The following is a 14,522-nucleotide window of genomic DNA, read 5'->3' as shown; positions in this document are numbered from 1 at the left end:
AATAAACGGATGCTTAAGGCCAATTCTTTTGAAGAGGGTCTCCTCCCGCAAAAACGCTAAATATAGTCCCGAATAGAGAAGTTTCAAAGGATGAATCTACCAAAAATATGTATGTATACTGAAAGGGACGCCGGTCCTTTCATTATATACATACAAAAAATCACAGAAAATTCCTCCATCAACAGTCTAGAGGTAGGAAAACTCCTTTTTAATATGTTTATTTTTATGTACTTGTAATTATTATATATTCTGAAATGAAAAAGAATTTAAAGAAGAACTGAGAAGTTTTTAAGACAGATGGACTATATATTTTTTTTTGTGGAATTTAAAACAAAACCGACATGCCTGATTTGCAATTATTCTGTTTCTATCTTAAAAATGTATTACATTAAACGGCATTACGAGGCTTAATATGCAAATAAGCAAAAGGTACCTAATATCTATCTTGTTTACTTTGAATAATAATAAAACCCTTATCCGCACCCCAATGGTGCATAGGGCACTGCGTCATATAAACGCAGTGTTATCTTGATCGTTTACACATGAAGGAAAGATGATCAGCCCTCCGCTTCAGGTACCAGTCCAGGGTAATATTGAATAAATATGACTGAAAAAATCACTTATATTTATTTTACCCCCCATTTTGTTTTCCCTTCACCTCAATAGTGAATGCCGAATGAGAGTTGACGATGTTGTCACGGATTGGTTTGGGGTCTCTACCGGAGTCAGACAAGGCTGCGTCCTTGCACCGTTTCTCTTCATCATCCTCATGGATTTCATTCTTCGAAAGTCATTACCATCTGACCAAGGTATATCCATCTCCCCCTCCCGGAAACTCTGCGACCTAGAGTACGCAGATGATGCTGTTTTAATTGATGACTCCGTCGAGGGTCTTCAATTGATTGTCGACAGGGTAAATAGGTACTCTACGCACATGGGGCTTACAATAAATGTTGCAAAAACCCATGTGTTGTGCAACAGCTCATGCCTAGATGCCCAACAACTGGGAGTGCGATTAGGACTCGCTGGGTCCGCATTCAACAGTATGAAGGCTGTCTGGAGATCGGATTTATACTCGGTGAAAACCAAATGCCGCCTATACAATGCCTGCATTGCTCCTGTTCTCTTATACGGCTGTGAAACATGGCACCTTACAAGGGCCCAAAGCAGCCGTGTACTAAGCTTTGAGAACAGGTGTTTGCGGAGAATCTTAGGCGTGCGGTGGTTTGACTTTGTGAGGAATGAAGAGATAAGGCGTAGGACGCAGCAAATCTTGGTCACAACTGTCGTCAAAAAAAGGCGATTCAGTTGGCTTGGCCACGTACTCCGCATGCCTCCTGAGAGCCTTAATCAAGCTTGCCTCTTTTACAAGGCATCAGGTTCGCGCCGCCCAGGACGACCATTGCTGACAATTCGTAGGCAGTTCTCGTCAGAACTTCGCGACGCGGATCTGACTTGGGAGGATGCAAGGGAGCTGGCAGCCGACAGAAAAGCCTGGAGACAGTTTGTGGACTCCATATGCTCCACCTAGGGAGCGGATATGGTTATTATTATTATTTTGTTTTACGGCCCGGTAGGAAATCTCATTTCACAAATCTGACCCGGCTACTGAATATGTTGGCCACCCATGCCATGGACGCTTCAAGATGAGACTCTTGTTACATACACCGAAACGCAACCTGGGTTCGACCGCTCGGCTCCCCTCAGACCAGCTCGCTGGCGGCCCACTGGGCTATCTCGGTGGGCAGCGCCCTGCAGCGCTGCACGGCGGCGGACACCTGGGCGGGCGTCACCAGCGGGCGGTACATGCGGTGCTCCTTCTGCCCGTCCCCACGCGCGGGCTGCAGCAGCTCCAGCGCGGCGAGGTGCTCCCAGGCCTTCAGCACCACCGGCCGAGGGACGGTCTGCGACGACGAGTTGCAGTTGGCAAACTTTGTGTACCTGAAAATATTATTAAATTTTTACTTTTACAAAATTGATACTCCAAAGTACAATAGATCAAGAAGAATATGGATGTCTAAATATTTTGTCCGCCTCCGTAGTGTAATGGTCAGCACGTTCGGCTACTGTTCTGGAGGTCACGGGTTCGATTCCCAGGGGGGTCAAATAAATATAAGTGATTTTTTCACTGTAATATTTATTCAATATTACCCTGGACTGGTACCTGAAGCGGAGGGCTGATCACCTTTCCTTCGTGCGTAAACGATCAAGATAACACTGTGTTCATTGGGGTGCGGATAAGGGTTTGAGGAAGATTGATACCTGAAACGGAGGGCTGATCACCTTTCCTTCATGTGCTAACAATCAAGATAACACGGGGTTTATATGATGTAGTGCCCTATGCACCATTGGGGTGTCGAAAAGGTTTTAAGAAGAAGAAAGTCATGTTGGTATTTTGAAGATGAATTTCGGGGTGTGGAAAAGGTTTGAAGAAGAAGAAGAAAGTCATGTTGGTACTTCGAAGATGAATTTTTTTCTTTAGATTTAAGTATGTTTCACGCGAAGATAAATGTCTCACCGATTGAGCACCATCTCGAAGTTCATGGGCTGGCCGTCGAATATCTGCGTCTGGTGCTTGGCGGCGATGAGCAGCGACAGCTCCAGCACGGAGAGCGACAGCAGCGTCAGCACCTTGTCGTCGGCGTCCACCGCGGCCTGGAAGGCCGCTGCCACGTCGGCAGCCTCCAGCTGCGGCCGGCTCGGCGACAGCTTGCACACCAGCTGGAACTGGAGAAAAAAAAAATGATCAGAACACAAGTGACAAAAAGTACTACAGATCTATTGGACTTTGTTGTTCTTGCGGTGGAAGATTATCAGTTAAAGACTGCTAGCTTTTTTTTTGGTTTATTCTAAATACAAGTGACTAGGTCTTTACACTTTTGCCTTACAATAAATGTTGCAAAAACCCATGTGTTGTGCAACAGCTCATGCCTAGACGCCCAACAACCCTTGATGTTGAGTAACCAGCGCATCGAAAGGGTCGAGAGTTTCAAGTACTTGGGAGTGTACGCGACTGAAAATGGCAGCCTTCAAAAGGAACTGGGAGTGCGATTAGGACTCGCAGGGTCAGCATTTAACAGTATGAAGGCTGTCTGGAGATCGGATTTATACTCGGTGAAGACCAAATGCCGCCTATACAATGCCTGCACTGCTCCTGTTCTCTTATACGGCTGTGAAACATGGCACCTCACAAGGGCCCAGAGAAGTCGTGTACTTAGCTTTAATAATAGGTATCTGCAGAGAATTTTAGGCGTGCGGTGGTTTGACTTTGTGAGGAATGAAGAGATAAGGCATAGGACGCAGCAAATCTTGGTCACAACTGTCGTCAAGAAAAGGCGATTCAGTTGGGTTGGCCATGTACTCCGCATGCCTCCCGAGAGCCGCCATCAAGCTTGCTTCTTTTACAAGGCATCAAGATTGCGCCGCCCAGGATGACTACTGCTGACAATTCGTCGGCAGTTCTCGTCTGAACTTCGGGACGCAGATCTGACTTGGGAGGATGCAAGGGAGCTGGCAGACAGAAAAGCCTTCAGACAGTTTGTGGACTCCATATGCTCCAAATAGGGAGTGGATATTGTTGAATGAATACAGATAGTTACTAAGTCAGTGAGTTTCTAGGAGAGACTAATCTAGTATGTCGCTTGTCAGACTATGTTCACACGATTGCGGCTATGTTGTTGTCACCATTGTATCACCAACATACCCACATTCCTTACATCAGGGACATCTGAGATAAAAAATCGGAGACAATAATTTACTAATTAAACAACCATCACGCCACTTCTCTGCAGGGGTAGGCAGGGAGAATAGAAAGCCACACAACACACTTCTTTGCAAACAATCTGCTTCTTTCATATTCATGCAACTCATCATACATTATTACTTACTTACTTATAACCCTTATCTGCACCCAATGGTGCATAGGGCACTGCATCAAATTGACGCAGTGTTATCTTGATCATTACTTACATGAAGGCAAGGTGATCACTCTTGCGCTTCAGGAACCAGTCCAGGGTAATATTAAATAAATATTGCAGCGTAAAAATCACTAATATTTATTTTCACCCCCCTGGGAATCGAACCCGGGACCTCCAGCACGGTAGCTAAACACGCTGACCATTGCACCGCGGAGGCGGACATCATACGATGTCCCTGCGCATCATACATACTCGCCGATTATTCTGACTTCAGACCTGACCACTTTCAAGTATTTGACAGACTTTTAATTTTAAACAATATTTTATTTTTAAATAAAACAAATAGACAAAATATGATATCGTAATGCGTACCAAAATATTCCTAAATGTCAGCTCATTCACGTCCAAATCGTAGAGCCTCTCCACGGCCGACAGCACGCTGTTATTTTCGCAAACGCTTTTGACATTGTCGTTCCAGAACGACACGAAAATCGGATCAAGCTTCCGGAACTCCTCCCAACTCGAGTGACACTTGGACAGGATACTAGGATGTATCTCAAATTCGTTCAGACCCGCTTCATCCGCTTCAGAATCGGCGTTATCCTTATCTGTATCCGAATCGCCGTTCTTCTTCAAACTTAACTTGCGCATTGTCGATTTTCTTTTATTTTTTGTCAGAGTGGAATTTACGTCGTTGGCTTTGACTTTGGCCATATTGAGGTCGAATTCGCTTGGCGTGCCGTCGCTGTCAGTCTGGCTGCGGGATTTGGGTTTGGATACTTCGGAGGGCAGGCTCAAAAGTTCTCTGAGGAGCGACATTCTTAGGTGGAAGGGTTTCTGGTCTTCTTCGCCGGATGCGTTGTTCGGGAAGATGAATATTTGGCGGTGAGAGAATCTACTCTTTACCCGTTTTTCTAGTAGTTCGATTACATCAAGACGGCACGTGATACCTAAAAAATACAATACGTAAATATTGGTTCTGAATGGATCTTTGTCAGACGTAAGGAATATCAAATTTAACATACTCAACCTATAAAGGATTGTATTAGACTCGTTTTGTGTTTATAACAGCCGATATAATCAATATTTTCATCATCATTTTCTTGTGGAAAATTCGCCTTTGTTGTTTTCGTAAGTTGGTAATGAATGACGTCACAGAAACGATGGACTTATTTTAATATCGGTAGCATTGCTAAATTATTGGCGGCTCTATTTGTTGGTGTCTATGGTCCACACTTTGTCCTGTACGACTACAATATTAGACTTGCATATTATTTTTTTTTTTAAATCTTTATTTTGTATTGCTTCTGTTTTGTCTTTTCGAACTGGAAAACTTTTAAATAACGTAATCTTTTTAAATAAAAAATTAAACATCCTGATAATTTTAGTTAAACTCAAAGATTAAGTATATGTCCTTTTAAACATAAGCAAAATGAGGTATTATGAGGCCTTGTGCTCAGTATTGCCAAATGTCACACCAAAAAAATCTGCAAATCTGAATCAATAACCCAAAATCTGTATGAATCTTTACAACATTGCATTTGTACTGTAGTTAAAATGTCGGACGACAAAGACGTGATTCTTGGTTCTGTGATTTTAATCAATTACTGCTTACTCCAAATGAAGAAAAAAAAATATATAGTGCCAATACCCACAAATTACTCGCAGTTTGGGGAATTTCCCACAGATTGGCAACCCTGTACTAACCTAAAATTGCATCCGACTTTGGATGGAACATTCGGAACGAGCGGCGAGCAGCTCGGCTCGCTGTACTGACTGCCTGAATGCTCGCATCGTAACATGTTACGTTACGACGAAAAGCTCCGGTCAGTCTCCGCCTTTACATGAGCGTAATTTAAAAAATACCGTATTTTGTATTGGCATGTTGATGGATCATTCATTGTGAGGTAAATAACCCTTACCCAAGACGCATATAGGAGCCTGCCGGCTCTGCGCGATGTCAAACAGGTTGTAGAGCAGCGTCTGGCTGCCGTGCGTGTGGCAGAACATGTCGAACTCCTCCAGGAAGAACAGCACGCTCTTGCAGCGCCTGTCCTTGCCCGACCTCAGGCAGGACAGCAGGAAGGCCAGATTCTCCGAGAAGGAGCCAAACACGCGATCGCCAATCGCGTTCTCCAAGGACATCTGAGGAGTACTATACATATTAAACATGCAATTGCATGTTTAACCTCGGCCCGTATCGCATGTCTGTGTTGAAAACTCAAGTGCATGTTGGTCTTTGGGTCAACCAAAAATCGCATGTGTTAGACATTTGTGTAGTTTTGAGTGTGTAAATGGTGCTATGGTGGTGAAGGGTGGTACTGTTTGCATGCTGTGGTAGTGATTGTCCTGACGAAGAGACGGGTACGTCTCGAAACCGGTAGACATAAAAATCTCAGTGAGTAATTATTTACTAATATAATTAACATTTTTTGTAAAAAAAAAAAAAAGTTTTATTTATAATTTAATTCAGATAATTATTAGCAGAGATCTTTATCAAATGTATGCAATTTTTATTTTTTAAAATACAATTATGTACCTGTGTTGTGATTGCCTTCAAAGCAAGTTTATCATCGGTATGCAGTAGCCCATTCAGCTTGACTATGATGGAGTCCTCGTGGAAGCCGGGCCTCTGCTCCAATTTTTGCAGAATGGAATTCACAAGCTAAAAGTTAATTGATATCAATATAAATAAATATGTAAATGTTTGCTTGTTAAAAATGTTCAATTAAACTAACTAGCTAATCATCACGATGCTTCTCCGCAGGAGTAGGTAGAGAGAATAGAACACCACATCGCTCTGTCTTTGCAAACAATCTACCCTTATTCTACATTCATGCATCTCCTCATACATTGCTTACTTATATACACTGTATTGTGTATCTTAATAATAAAGTGGTTGTTCGAATGGTTCGTTTTAAATACTGTTTTTTCAAATTTTTTAATCTTTAAAACCGAAACAAATTTTATTGTTGTAAATCAATTTTTTGTTTAAAATATCTGCAGATGTCTCACTACTAGCTTATCGAAGTGTTAATGTATATATTATTGACATTTAATCGAGATATCAACCTTTCGAATAACAGTTAGCCAAGCTCACAATCAAGTATTTACTTCATAAAATTACCAACAGAGACCGCTTAGTTGTAAGTTGTTTACCAGTAAAATCTCTTATAGTAAATAAATATTAATAATAACAATGTCAACCCGAGCATCTTCTGAATCCAAATTGTTCGAGTATATTGACAAAAAGTTTTTAGAATACAAAAAAGATGAAGAAGATTTAATAAAAAGAATTAGTACTGAAATGAAAAAAATTATAAAAAACGAGTTGACTGAATTGAGCAAATCTGTTGATTTCTGCTCCAAAAAAATTGATGAATATGAACAATCGAGAATAAAAATGGATTCCAAATTGAAAGAAACTCAAAAAGAAGTTAGAGAACTAAAATCGAAAATAAATCAAATTGAACAAAATACGCTTGAAACAACAATTGAAGTTCAAGGAATAGCTATAAAAAAAAATGAAAACCCCAAATCTGCGGTCAAGATTTTATTAAATAAACTTGACTGTAGTGATATATCAAACGACTATAACCTTATTAACATATACTCTAACCCCACCAAGAAAACGATTACTGTCAAATTTAATACAAAGGAGGCTAAGGATAAGGTGATGAGTCAAAAAAAAATTAAGGGGAATTATTTCGTCAAAAGATTTAAGCATTTCTGACTCTTTGGATAAAATTTTACATCAACGAGAAATTAACGACCACCAATAAACATCTACTCTGGTTGGCGAAAACCACTAAACCCCTTGGATACAAATATGTCTGGACGAAGAACGGCAACGTCCTTATCAGGAAAACTTCAGACTCGCCCATTCTATATATTAAGGACCCCAACGATATCCCGCTTCACTGAGGACAAAACATAATTTCTCATCTACATCGGAACCCGCCACTGCGATGCAGCATCACAACCACATTCGGACAGAAATATGTGACGATCTTCAGCAACTCAATGCATACTTACAAGGAAACAGCTTCAACATCATGAATTTCAATATAAGAGGAATAAGAAAAAATTTTGATGAATTTTGTATCCTTTTGAATGCGATTAAAACTCAACAAACAATTTTAATACTCACTGAAACGCAACTGAGGGATTGTACCCCATTCTGTATTCCCGGATATTCATTTTTTTCAGTGCCCTCGAAACATACATCGCACGATGGTATTTCCATATTCTATAATACTCATTCTATTTCTAATATTAATATAACTGCATTAGATTCAAACTACTCAAACTCAATAAGCATAAGTTTCACTATGAATGAAAAAACATATTTAATAATTGCCATATACCGCTCTCCTTCACTAGATATAAAATCTTTTATTTCTGAATTGAAATTGATAATAGAGGAGGTTAATAAAAAAAATATTGATTTTTCTTTTACTGCTGGAGATATCAATATAAATATTTTGAATTCTATTTTAAATCCGTTAGCTAATGAGTACCTAAATCTTCTATACACAGCAGGCTATTTATCATATATAAACACCTCTACCCGGCCAAACATACTCACTAACTCATGCATTGATCATGTATTTCTAAAAACTAACCAATCCTATCTCCCAAAATCTGCTATACTCAAAATCGACTTAACTGACCACTATCCTACTTTTTACTGCCATAAAATGTTTAAGTCTAAAAACCCATCTATATAAAAAAACAAATAAAAAAATTTTAAAATTAATTATCAAACATTAACTGATTCTCTACAATATGAAACGTGGAATTCCGTGTTTTTACAACACGATCCTAACCTTTCTCTTAACATTTTTTACGAAACATTGAATAAACACATTGAGAACAGTAGCCAACTAATACCAATACCAAAAAGTAAACACAAAAAAATTAAACCTTGGATAACCCGTGGACTAATAATTTGTATTCAACATAGAAATAAACTATATAAAATGTATAAAAATCATGAAAGTTTTTGTTTGACTAATCACAAGCCTATTAATGAAAACAAACGTAAAGAATATATCATTTACCGTAATTTTGTAAATATTCTAATAAAAAAATGCAAGAAAGATTACTATTCAAATCAATTACTAAATTCGAACTCAGATTGTAAAAAAACATGGAATGTGATTAATGAGATTACAAATAGGAAACAAAGTGAACATATTTTTCCGCAAAAGCTAGTAACTGATGATAACATTATTATTACTGATAGAGAAGAAATAGCAAACAATTTCAATGATTTTTTCACCAACATTGCATCAACGCTCATAGATAATAATCCTTCCCTTAAAACACGTTTAAATGATTCTTCACATTCTCCTCGCATTCTCACACAAAGCCATCTGAATCCTAATTTTGAACTTTCTCACTTTAAGCGTATAACAGAAGCTGAAATATCAAAATATATTGACGAACTTAATATTAACACTGCTAATGGGCCAGATGAATTAAGCAGTACAACAATTAAGTCTATTAAGATATTTATAATACCACCTTTACTTTATATTTTTAATGAATGTCTCGCAAAAGGGATATTTCCTAACCAATTCAAGATATGTAATCTAGTACCAATTCACAAAGCTGGGTCCTCAAGTAAAACTGATAATTACCGACCAATTACTTTAATCTCGCAACTAGCTAAAATCCTAGAAAAATGTATTATAAACCAAATGATATTTTTTCTGGAATCTTCCGATCTTCTATCTCATAACCAATTTGGTTTCCGATCTAGTTATAGCGCAGAAGATGCAATTTACAACCTTACAAAATGCATTTACTCTAGTTTAGACTCAAATAAGAAATGCCTTACAATATTTTTAGATCTTAAAAAAGCATTTGACACAGTTAACCATGGAATTTTACTAAAAAAACTTTGTAAAATTGGTATTAAAAATGATTGTCTATTGTTTTTTGAAAATTACTTAGTAAATCGACTTCAAAGCACCAAGATTGGACCAACTATAAGTAAGGCTAACACTGTGATACACGGAGTTCCACAAGGAACAGTGCTCGGTCCTTTATTGTTTCTAATTTATATTAACAATCTTTGTAATATCGATGTACCTGGTAAACTGTTCTCCTACGCTGATGATACCGCAATAATTGTACAAGGTAAATCCTGGGAAGAGACAGCCAGCAAAGCCAACAAATGTATAACAGTAATCAAAGAGTGGCTAGATCGGAACCTCCTTTCTCTTAATTGTGAAAAAACTTTATTCATACCTTTTTACAATTCTTACTCGTCAGCCCCTTCATCGAATCTTAACATCATGTTTCATAACAAAAATTGTAACCTCGACATATGTAATAACTGTGTAAAAATGAAATCTGAAAAGTCGACAAAATATTTGGGTCTAACAATAGATTGTCAACTCAAATGGAACCAGCACATAGAAAAAATTTGTGAACAAACTTAGGTATCTGACATATATTTTTAAACGTATGTCTAGTTATGTCCATCCTAACACCAACAAAATGGTCTATCATGCACTTGTACAGTCTTCTCTTTGTTATGGAATAATTGGATGGGGGGGAGCATTCAATATTCATTTAAAGCCTTTAGAAACAGTCCAAAAACTTATTATTAAAATCATGCTTAAAAAAAATTCTACTTTTCCTTCCAACCAATTATTTCAGGAAGCCGAACTTTTGGAGCTACGAGAAATCTATTGCCAACAGTGTCTAAAATATGTTTATTTGCGCCAACATTTATTTCCTAAAAATAATAATAGATCTAGCCAACGAATTAATAATTTATTAGAAATCCCTTTTTGTAAATCCAGACTTGCGCAAAGACACTCATTTTTCATAGCTCCAAAACTGTTCAACTTATTCCACAAAGACTATTTGTTAGATGTTAATTCCCTAAGTTCGTGTAAATTAAAAAATTTGCTTAGATTATTTATAAAAGAGACAGATTTAAGTTCCTTTTTCATTTAGAACATGATCGCTAGCTTTTTACTTTTTTACTTTGTCATCTTTTTTATGTTTAAGTTTTAATTAAAAAAAAAATAAAATAAAAAATTGCTCACTGAGAGTCAAGTATTTTTATTTTTATTTTTTTTTGTATTTAATTTAAGTTTTTTGTATTTTGTATTAACTAATAATACTTACAAACCTATACCCTTATACCCTGTACTATGACTATTTATTTTGTATACCCACACACAGGCCATGCCTTTGTGGGATCTTTTTTTGTATTTATTTTTATTTTTTATAAATATTTTTTGTTTTTGAATTTATGTAATGCAAAAGAATTTTAAATAAAGAAAAAAAAAAAAAAAAAAAACCCTTATCCGCACCCAATGGTGCATAGGGCACTGCAACAAATTCTGAATCACTACTTGCATGAAGGCAAGGTGATCACTCTTGCGCTTCAGGAACCAGTCCAAAGTAATATTAAATAAATATTAGTGTAAAATCACTAATATTTATTTTCGACCCCCCTGGGAATCGAACCCGGGACCTCCAGCACGGTAGCTAAACACGCTGACCATTACACCACGGAGGCGGACATACATACCTGCCAATTATTCCGACTCTTGAAATTCTTCTTAAGTCTTTGAAATACTTGACCATGCCATGTTTTCCTCGATCTGCCTCTGCTCTTATTTTCAATTACTGATTAAACGATATTTGATGTAATCCATATTTTATCATTTTGACGAATTATATAAATATGGGGGAATATACGGGCTTTGTCCGCCTCCGTAGTGTAATGGTCAGCACGCTCGGCTACCGTTCTGGAGGTCTTGGGTTCGATTCCCAGGGGGGGGTCAAATAAATATAAGTGATTTTTTCACTATAATATTTATTTAATAATACCCTGGACTGGTACCTAAAGCGGAGGGCTGATCACCTTTCCTTCATATGTAAACGATCAAAATAACACTGCGTTTATATGAAGCAGTGCCCTATGCACCATTGGGGTGCAGATAAGGGTTTTATTTTTTTTTATTTATATAAATATGGACTGTAATAACATAGCGCTAACATTGTTTCATCTAATTGATTTTGAAAATTTAAAATACATTATCCCAGAAAAAATGTGCCGAAACGCCGTTCCACCATGTACACATGGTAAAAAAAGCCCTGATAATATTGCTCACTCCTTTCAACAACGTAATATATCAAAAAACTTAAGTTTTCAGATCGTTTTTAAAGTTTAAAAATATAGTAAAATGTTTTAAAAATAAATATCTAGCCACTTATTGAACTTTTTACTGTGCAACAGATCTTTTTAGGTAAAACCTGAAGGTTTTTTCTCCATTTGAAAAATATTATGTATATTTAAAAAAATAATTAAACAATACCTTTTCTTCAAAATGCAAAAACAACACTTTCTGCCCTGTAGCGGGTAAATATTAAGTTAAAAATATGCCGCTTTTGCTGGGATATAGTACATTTTCTGGGCATTCCGAAAACATGCACAACTGAAAATTTACGATTTTTGATTTATGACGTTGTTGAAAGGATTGAGCGATATGTGCCCTCGGCACGGGCAGACCCAGTGAGCATTATTGAAAATTGTAATTATGTGTATGATAATATATATATAAATAAATAAATAGAAAATGCGAAGCATGTTTTATTCCATGTTCTCACACCAAAGAAGAACTTCCTAAATAGCTTATACAGGCAGGAATTCACTTCACACTTAAGTATCCACCATTCTATGTGATCTCAATTCTAGAATGGCGACCATAATCTCTTAAATGTTACAACTGAATGCGTTTAAACAATGACTTACTTTATTAAATACTCAATCCTTCCTTTACTTTTTTTTTACTTTATTTCGAATATATATATATATTTTGTATGTAAATCAAAATTTGTGGTATGTAAATTAGACTGGCAAACATAATTTTACTGGGTATTTGCCAGATAAAACAATTATAATAAATTAAAGAATAACTAGTTGCGTAAGGAAATAAAAAAAATATTGTTACAACATGATTATGAAATAGTTGTTACCAAAAATAATTATTGCTACATAATTCCTTTTCATTATAATGTAAGGAGCTGGCGTAATAACAAATTATTATATTACACAACACCGGGTAAATACAAAAAAAAAATATATTTTACCATTTCAATTTAAAGTAAAGCCACGCCATCCGCCCACGCAAACATCCAGGTAAAGTAAAACTTTAAAATATTATATATTTAACATAAAAACACGACACAAGCTAAAAAATATTAAAAATTTTCACATTACCGTTGACTTTCCAGATCCTCTCGGCCCGATTATGAGCGCTGAATTGGACTCTCCATCCTCCACAGTTCTCGACAAAAGGTCCAAGACATGCGTTTTCTGCTGTTCGTGACTACGAAAGGTAATATCGTCCTCTATAATCTTCATTTTCAAATACTTTCGAGCTAGTTTTACTTGAAAATCTTCACTGTTTTCATCCATCTTGAATTATCTACAGACTAACTAATTTAACTTATCAAACGGAATGACAGAAACAAAACGACACTAGTATTTGACGAAAATATGTTTCTGTAGATTTGTACAATACTATGTATTGTGTATTTCAATAAATATCTTACATTTGATGATATAAAGAATAAAGAAAAAATAGGCCGTATAATCGATACGAACGCCGGCGGACAGATCGCGCAATTATGCCGCGCAAATGACCATAAGTCGTAATATAGAAGTTGCACCATAGACAAGGAAATAATTTTACAATTTCTTACGGTACCTACTTACCACCAATCGATAGAATATTTCATATATAATATTTCTCTAATGGTACGCGAAAGCGATTATATATTTTTTGATTATGCATTTTTGTTAATGAGAAAAAAATATTGATTTTTAGTAAGGACGCACCTGTGACATATTCCTAGCAACGGACCTGAAGAAACCGCGTTGCAACGACATAATTTAAATTTAATGACCGGCATGATGACGGTGGAAGTATTTAATTGATATCGCTGTGAAATAATCACTAGACGATTTATTCTGGCTTAGTCTCTAAACGCACTTACCGCACCATGATATTTTTATGGGTACCTACACGTAGAATCTATAATATAAGTCGATCCAATTTTTAAAATTCAAGTCAGCAAGGATTTTATTATTTAAAATGTTCATTTTCTTTCTACAGATAGATTTCAAGATTACAAGATTACAAAAAAACCTTATGGCAGCTTGGTTCATTTGGTTTTTTTCTTTTCTCATGAGCACCGCCAAGGAGTCCCTAAATGTGATATGCGCTGTGTAGGGGGGCAGCGATGTAGGTAAGTGCGAGTTTGTATGTACCTACAATGTACATTTTATTATACTGTATAATGTTTTGTATAAATGTATTTTCTATATCCCGGAATTTCGCTTGTCAGCCAGAGCGAGGGAGACGGGTGTCTCTTCCCATTATGTCACGCCAAAATGGTTTAGGAAGGTGTTTCAGAAAATGTTTTTAGAAAGAGCAAAAGGGATAAATTTTTATCGTCGTTCAAATCTGTTACACAAGAAAGAGATAGATGTACCAGGGCTTTTTTTTAACGAAAAATATCTCGGAACTCACTTCATTTTTTAGTAACATTAATTATATACATATTTTT

The 14,522-nt window shown here is 36.8% G+C and overlaps 1 protein-coding gene across 2 annotated transcripts; it reads right to left on the bottom strand.

Moving 5' to 3' along the window:
* Positions 1-216: 216 nt before the first annotated feature.
* Orc4 (origin recognition complex subunit 4) lies at positions 217-13,599 on the bottom strand. 2 transcript variants are annotated; one of them, XR_015838650.1, is made up of 7 exons: positions 13,171-13,599; positions 6,457-6,582; positions 5,840-6,062; positions 4,290-4,867; positions 2,519-2,727; positions 1,568-1,941; positions 217-652 (listed from the first exon to the last, which is right to left on the bottom strand). XR_015838650.1 is itself a non-coding variant. In XM_088271727.1 (6 exons), exons 1-6 carry the CDS (start codon positions 13,366-13,368, stop codon positions 1,704-1,706), a joined length of 1,572 nt encoding a protein of 523 aa, XP_088127853.1. In that variant the 5' UTR covers positions 13,369-13,574; the 3' UTR covers positions 217-1,703. The 2 variants fall into 2 exon arrangements, 1 of the variants encoding a protein (XP_088127853.1); XM_088271727.1 differs by having other exon boundaries at positions 217-1,941; positions 13,171-13,574.
* Positions 13,600-14,522: the final 923 nt, after the last annotated feature.

This window comes from Brachycentrus maculatus, unplaced genomic scaffold (assembly GCF_059751285.1).
Source record: "Brachycentrus maculatus isolate JH-2025_06_01 unplaced genomic scaffold, ASM5975128v1 h1tg000459l, whole genome shotgun sequence".
NCBI classification, from domain to species: domain Eukaryota; kingdom Metazoa; phylum Arthropoda; class Insecta; order Trichoptera; family Brachycentridae; genus Brachycentrus; species Brachycentrus maculatus.
Note: the sequence above shows the minus strand (reverse complement) of the source record. Positions and strands in the feature narration are given on the sequence as shown.